At 36.0% G+C, this 7,527-nt stretch overlaps 1 protein-coding gene across 1 annotated transcript in view; it reads left to right on the forward strand.

Moving 5' to 3' along the window:
- The window catches only part of CSRNP3 (cysteine-serine-rich nuclear protein 3), a 173,412-nt gene that overhangs the window by 35,237 nt on the left and 130,648 nt on the right, over positions 1-7,527 (forward strand). The window contains exon 3 of the mRNA XM_006766499.1: positions 4,517-4,603. Coding sequence (XP_006766562.1) covers positions 4,591-4,603 — 13 coding nt within the window. The 5' untranslated portion in view covers positions 4,517-4,590. The remainder of the gene's footprint in view (positions 1-4,516; positions 4,604-7,527) is intronic.

Raw genomic sequence — 7,527 nt, forward strand, 5'->3', positions numbered from 1 at the left:
CCTGCTTTCCCTTTCGCCTCCCTGCATTGTGCCTACATATGCAAATTAACCACCATCTTGTTGGCAGTTAACTGCCAATCTTAGTTGGCAGTTAATTTGCATATAGCCCTGATTAGCCAATGAAAAGGGTAGCGTCGTACGCCAATTACCATTTTTCTCTTTTATTAGTGTAGATGATCAGGGATGCACTTAAAGGTCTTTATCATATTATCAGTAGTTATGCCAGTAATGCGTTAGTCTACATTTTCTCTAGTTGTAATCATCTGTTCAGCTACTAGGAGTAGGTTCATAGAAGGAAGATAGCTGAACTTAACTAGGTCATTTTATTTTTGTCAGACTGATTTGAAGAGAGAGAAAGGCCTTGGAGGTGATTGTATATGTAAAGGAGAGACTGCTGTGCTGAATGATGGACCCTAAATTGAGCAAGTGGGCAAGTGTGAAAATGAGCAGCATGAGTGAAAAATGTGCAGAGGTCAAGAAGCTTTTTTGCTGGCAAAGTGTATGATCTAAACAATTTGGAGACCAGTGTTACAAAAGTTATTAAAAGCTTCCCTGCCCCCTGCTGATCCTATTTATTCTTTCAGTGTTCAAACGCTTTTTCAATCCTTTTAGGATACTCCGTCTAGGCAAGTTTGTACCTCTTCTTGGTTCAGTCTTGCTAATTTACCAATTTTTGATAAATTATATGCTTCTTTGGGTTTTTACATTTTTACTTAAACTTACATCTAAAATTCTTGCATATTCCCAGTGAAGTCTTTTCGTATGCCTTTACAGAGATATATCTGAACAATTTTGGAGAATTTTTTGCAGTTTCAAGCACAGCTGATTGAGTGGAAGAACAACATGGTGACCACCTGATATATAAATAGCCTAAGGAGGACTGGATTTAATTTGTTTTAAAAACTCCTGTCCACTTACTGAAATAGGATGACTAAGTACTACCACCATTTTAGAAACTTTTTGGGTCATGTGCCACTGTTTTACTATAGTTCAACACATGTTGGGAAAAAATGGAAATTCATTTTTTGTTTGTTAAATAAGTAAATTGATTGCTGCATGTATTTTGATAACTGCACTTCAGCATGTATGAAAAGGTATGAAATTAGAATGGAATTGTTACTAATGAAATCATTCTAAATAGAAACAGTATGATTGTCAGTGGGTTTTATTCCCTTAAAAAATAGGGTCAGACTTTACATTTCAGATTCATCTTTCCTGCTAGATTTGTTTGCTCTAAGTCCTTTGCTTTAGTCAGGAAGCTGTCCTTCAGAGTGAATGATGCTTTTTCTGGTTGCAGGCATAGTAATGATGCAATATTATAGTTTGAGATGCAGTAACAAATGCAATTAAACTATTATCCTGAACTTAAAAATCTTCTCATCACTTTAGAAACACTGAACAGCAATTTCACATTTCTTCAGTTACGTTCATAGACTGATATGAGCCATGCTTCCAGACATGTAGAAGTGATCAGCTGGGGTGGGGAGACTCAAATTCTGTGATTCTGTAACAAGTTTATACTCAAAACCCCAGCATTTGTCAGGAAAACAAAACAAAACACTAAAGACAGGAAGAAGATAGGAGTGTTTCAAACAAGTTGTATTTCCTTAGGGTTAATCATTGAATCATCCAATAAAAACAACACCGCTGAAATTATAGCTCACTCATGGCTGATGTGACCTTTAATGACCTCAGTGAAGTCTAGCATGACTATTGATTAAGATATGCCAACACTGACCTACTAACGGTGCCCTTTGGAGACAATGTTGACAAACATGGAAGAGTGACTTGACCCTTGCCATTGTGCATGGCTGCTGGGACTAAGGGTGATTTGCAGTCATGTCCAGGGGCAACCAGGAAGCCAAGGGGCCTGGAGCAAGAAGTGATGTTCACCTCTCTCTCTAGCCCTGCAATATTGCAGGAATTTCTAAAAGTGAAAAACTGGTTTTCAGGGAATTTCTCAGTTGAACCCAGATAGCAGAAAAGACCAGATACGAACCATCAGTGTTAGATGGACATTTCTAAATGATAACACAGGTTCGTGTATGTTTTCTTTTTCATAGAATTCATAATCAGAAACTGGGGTTCTTTTGATGAACACAAAAAAATTTATGAGGACGAATAGCATTACATTTACATTACTGTACATGTTTTTAGTATTTTACAAATGTCACCCTCCTTGAATATTTTTCATAGTATCTGGGATGGTAATATATATCCACAAATCTGTCCCAGATATCACTTGTCACTGTTGAGGCCATCCATGGGACCAGGGTCCCACTCAAGTAGTGATATAATAGGCTATGCTGGGGATATCCAACTCAGGTTGGGACCACCCCCATAAACATGGGTTTCTAGGAAAATGACAGTTTCCACCAATCCTGTGTAATTCGCCACTGATGTGCCCAAAAGGCTTGTAAAGGAAAAGGAAAAGCCCTTAGATCTGGGGATTATACTGCTCCAGAGTTGCCTGGGTCTCAGAGCAAGTGCTAATGACCTAGATATCTTAGCACCACAACTCTTCAAATTCTCTTTCTCACATGTGTACGCAGCACTTCCTCACACAGTTTCACACAGCCAATGCCTCTGAGTTACATTCACAGAACCAAGGTGCTGGGTTGAAATGGTTTCCAGCATCAACTACTATACATTGTGCCAAGTACTAGCGTCGATGCTCATATTCCCAATACTTGGAACTTTGCATTGACTATGACATGTTCTTTCAGAATTCTTCTTCCTTTGTGATGAACTCCCACTCAGGGGCTTCACTGGCCTCAGTTAGGGTCAGCTCTGTCCAGCAGATATATTTTTATATCTTTGACCTTCCAACAGGTCAGAGTTTGAATCCCTTTTTCCTCACACCAAGGGTCCCTTGGCCTCTGGGTAAATTACAGGCTAATTAGAGGTATGTAAATTTAGATCACTAGATTTCTCAATATTTTTGCTTTCCTCAATAGACTACCTTAAGTGCCTAAATAAAATACTTTACTTATTTGGTGGTAAAATACAATTATTTTTAATTTTAATTTTAATAGTAGATAATAAAAAAAATCTTAATTTCTTTCTTTAGATTTAGCTACATGTCACAAATATGTAGTAGTAAGTCTCCTTATTTGTAACATAGGGAAATTGAACTAGTAGAAATTTCTCCATATTTTTATAGCAGCAAAAACTTATTCTGAAGGGATAAAAGTTTAAATGATATCTCAACAGGTGAAAATGATATTTAAATAATAGAATTAATTTTCATTAACAAGAAATGGTTTCAGATTATAAATGACATTTGTAGACGTATGTAATGCAGTATGTAATTTATTTTTAGTATTTTGTTGTGATTTTCAAATAATATTTTAAAGTTTGTATTTAATGGACACATTATGAGAAGGTAGTGATCTATTAGCATGCTAGTTCATTGATTTTTAATTGCTTGACTTGCAATCTCATGATATGTATCATTAACAGAGAAGGCAGAAAAGTTATATGCTAAACTATTCTTCAAAGTGAGTGAGTAGGTGATGTAAGTTATTGCTTCAGTGGTCTTTACATGCCATCACTTGAGGGTAATGTTCTCAAGAGTTTTAAGCTATAAAAGAATAAAACTGACATCAGTGTAAGTTGCTTACTGAGCCTATTTCTTCATTTAAGTAACCGATTTATGGTATTCCTACACCAGCTATTGGTATTGGCTATGATCTGTGATAGTTCATCTCTGAGTATTGTAGAAAGACAATAAATGAACCACATTTTCCAAGGTTCTCTACATCATTTTTAAGGAAAAGTTTTACATTGTATATGGACATGACCTAACATATTAGAATGGAAAGTTTATTAATTCTTTAGAAAAACTGATTATATACATTTTAACCTGGGAAAGTAAAAGTGTATAATTACTACCAGGATTTTATCACCTCTTTAAATATTTGCATTAATCATTGTGAATTATGGCACTGCAATTTTAAAAAACAATATTTTTCTTAAATCATGTTTATGTTAAAGAATTTTGTGTTTAAATTATGTTATTAAAGTCTAAGTTATCTTAAAACCTGAATATACAAATATTTCAGTTAATTTTAGAATTAAATTCCTTAAGTAAACCCCCCAAAATATAATAAATATTCATTGTGATTGTCATCACCTATATAGCTGTAACATTTTGGTTAATTTTCCTTGATTTTTGTGTGTTTCGAAGATATGAATCTTCAAGAGACTTAAATCTAGTGTAATACCAATTAGTAAGATAGAAGGACTTTAACTTTTTGTTTATAGAAATATTTGATTTAATAACAGGTAACTAAATGAATGAAAATGGTTGTAAATTATTAGAAATTTACTGCATTCTTCTAGAATGGATATTCTTTCTGCACTAAATTATGTGTAGTACAATTATTCCACACTGTATTTAATGCCTTATTTATATTCCAAGATTTCTATTGATTTTCTCTAGGTCATATTTACACTTTGTAGTCAGCTTTACTGTTTGAAAATATAACATATTAAAACAAATCTCTTTTTTAAGGAAAAAATAAGGAAATATCAACAGACTGAAAAGATGTCTTCAGAAGCATAATCTTCAGGAAGATACTGGCGTTCATGAGATCTCAAGGTTAGCAGTTCATACATTATTATTTTCATGTTTTTACAGATCTGAATATAATTGTGTAACTGTTCTAAGTTGTTATTGCTAACATGTAATTATATAATAAGGACAATGTCCTTATTTAAAATACATATTTTTAACAAAATCTCTTTAAGATTTAAAAAATTCCCTTTATACCATAAATGTATTATTTGTGCAATTAGGGACGGTTAAAAGAACATACTGTTTTAGTAGAGAACCACATTATAATTTGCTTCACTTATTTGTTAAGGAATCTACACCTATATAGCAAATTTTACCTTTCTATTGTATCTTTGGCTAAAACACACACATATTGTTTAAAAATAGCTAATCATCAATCCTTTTAAAATTCTTTGAATCATGGCGTTCCCTCAGTACAGTTAAAAAAACTGATCTTTTGTTGGACATGTGCCTGCAATACAATGACAATATAAATGAGCAAAAGAATATTTAAGGATCCTTTCAAAGCTTTTTAGAGTCATGAGTCTGGAGAGGAAAACCAAAATAAGCCTTCCCTTATTAAACAGCTTATAATAATAATGCACTAATAAAAAATATTCATTTGGAAGTTTGGATTATCATTTAGGTTAAAATGGTTCATTCTAATGGATGGCTTGAGAAGTGGATCATTTCTGACTTCTTTATACTGTGGGGCTCAATATCAAAACATTCACAATTTTAAATGAAAACTTATTGGTGACCTTTGATTTTGATTGCTTCGGTCACGCTTCTTTTCAGTGTCTGTGTCTTTCATCACTGATCCAAAGACGTATTCATTCACATTTGTCTGGAACTTACCATATGCAAGGCAATGGGCTAAGTGTTTGGTTGTTTCAACATGAGTAAGATATGGTTTTTGTTCTCAAGAATTGTCCAACCATATGTTACTCAGACAAGTTTTATTATTAACACGAGAAACACATAATTAAAAGGACAAGCTAGATATAAAAGAGTATTCTATGAATTCTAAAACCCAATGGGAATGAGTTGGAGATTATACATTATTTTACAGTATGGCTTTTAGTAGGCTAAAATATTAAGAGTTTATACCAATGGGAGTTTTGCTCTATTATAAGCCACACCTAACTGACTTTCTTTTTTATTTTATTTTATTTATTTATTTTATCTTATGTTATGTTATCTTATTTTATTTTATTTTATTTTATTGTTGAGAGTATTACCAATGTCTCCCACCCCCCCCCCCCTCGCTTTGCCTGCCTCCACCCAGTCCCCACCCCATTCCAGGACTTCACCACACTATTGTCTGTGTCCATGGGTTATGCCTAAATAAAAGGCTAGTATGCTAATTGTCCCTCCTACCGTCCGACCGGTCACTATGATGCATACTGACCACCAGGGGCAGACACTCAATGCAGAAGCTGCTGAGCTGCAGTGACTTGGCAGCAGCGGTTCTCGGGTGACGCACCCCGAAACCAGAGGGTAGGGAGCCTAATTCCTCGCAGGGCCAAATGATTCCACCTTCAGCCATGGGTCATATTGTTGCTGGGGCACTGCCGGCCCCAAATCTGGTTTATTGCACACTTGGGTTTGCATTGTACACCCTGTCTGACAGCAACTTTGCAGAGTGCCCTCTCACACTCCAGGACCCCTTGGGGGATGTCAGAGAGGTGGCTTTAGCCTGATCCCCACAGGCCAGGCCAAGGGACCTCATCTGCCGGAGGGACCCCACTCACTCTGCAGACACCAGGGAGGGACCAAGGGAAGTTGGCTCCAGGGCATGTCTGGCCCATCTCGCCCAGTCCTGCACCACCAGCCATCTTCTAATTAATTTCCTTTCAATGTGCAAGAATTCATGTACTGGGTCACTAGTATGCATATAAGTTCTTTGGTTAATCTCTTCCCATCCTCCACCCCCTCTGAAATTAGTTCTTCAAGTATAACACAAGTAAATAATATGACATTCTAAGAAAGAAAAGTTTCTTTTATGCCACAACTGCAAATTTAATGTTGTAGAAAATAGTTATGCAACACCTACGAAAAGAACAAAAGTGGATTGCCTAGTTGTTTTTTTCTCTCCCAGTATATTTGACTTCGTTATTAAGCTCCTCAGAGAATTAAATGACCTCCCCAGAGACCTAGAAAGACATGCTATATACTCCTAAGGGGTCAATATGCACATAGTAGCTGGGTGAGTAAAGAGGTTTGCAATGGAGTGGGAGTCTAAACTCTACCTGAAACAGAATTACACAGCACTGTGCTTCTCATGAAAACCTTTTAAAAAGGTGATATCTTAAGAAGTTAAAGCAAGTCAACTAATTAAAAATAGTAAAGTTCTTTTGTGAAAAGTCACTGAAGACACCCCTTGCTGAAATTGTGCCATTTGACAAGTGGTTGCATTAATTTATATAACCACAATCATTCACCAAGTATTCATCAAGTGCCTATTGTGTGCAAGGGAGCAACAGCATTGAGTAAAATATACCAATATCACTGCCTTAGAGAAAATTACATTCTAAGGGGTGGATACACATAAGCAAAACAACAACAATAAAGTTAGTTATGTATTATGTTAGATGGTGATAGTGCTATGAAGAAATAGAAAACAGGAAAGGGAATATAGAGTATAGGAAGGGGTGGAATTTTAAAATAAGCCTAACGATTTAATACTGCATAATTTACACAAAAGTAATAGATATTACTTTTGTCTGCATAATGACAACTAAAAACAAGTGTGATGATATATAACACCTACTAGAGGCCTGGTGCACAATATTCATGCACTGGGGTAGGGGGGTAGGTTCCTCAGCCAGCCTGTGCCCTCTCCCAGTCAGGGAGCCCTCAGGGGATGTCTGATTGAAGGCTTAGGCCTGCTCCCCATGGGGAACAGGCCTAAGCCAGCAGTCAGACATCCTTAGCACTGCCACAGAGGTGGGAGAGGCTCCCGCCAT

The sequence above is a fragment of the Myotis davidii genome, unplaced genomic scaffold (genome assembly GCF_000327345.1).
Source record: "Myotis davidii unplaced genomic scaffold, ASM32734v1 scaffold59, whole genome shotgun sequence".
In the NCBI taxonomy this organism is placed as follows: Eukaryota; Metazoa; Chordata; class Mammalia; order Chiroptera; family Vespertilionidae; genus Myotis; species Myotis davidii.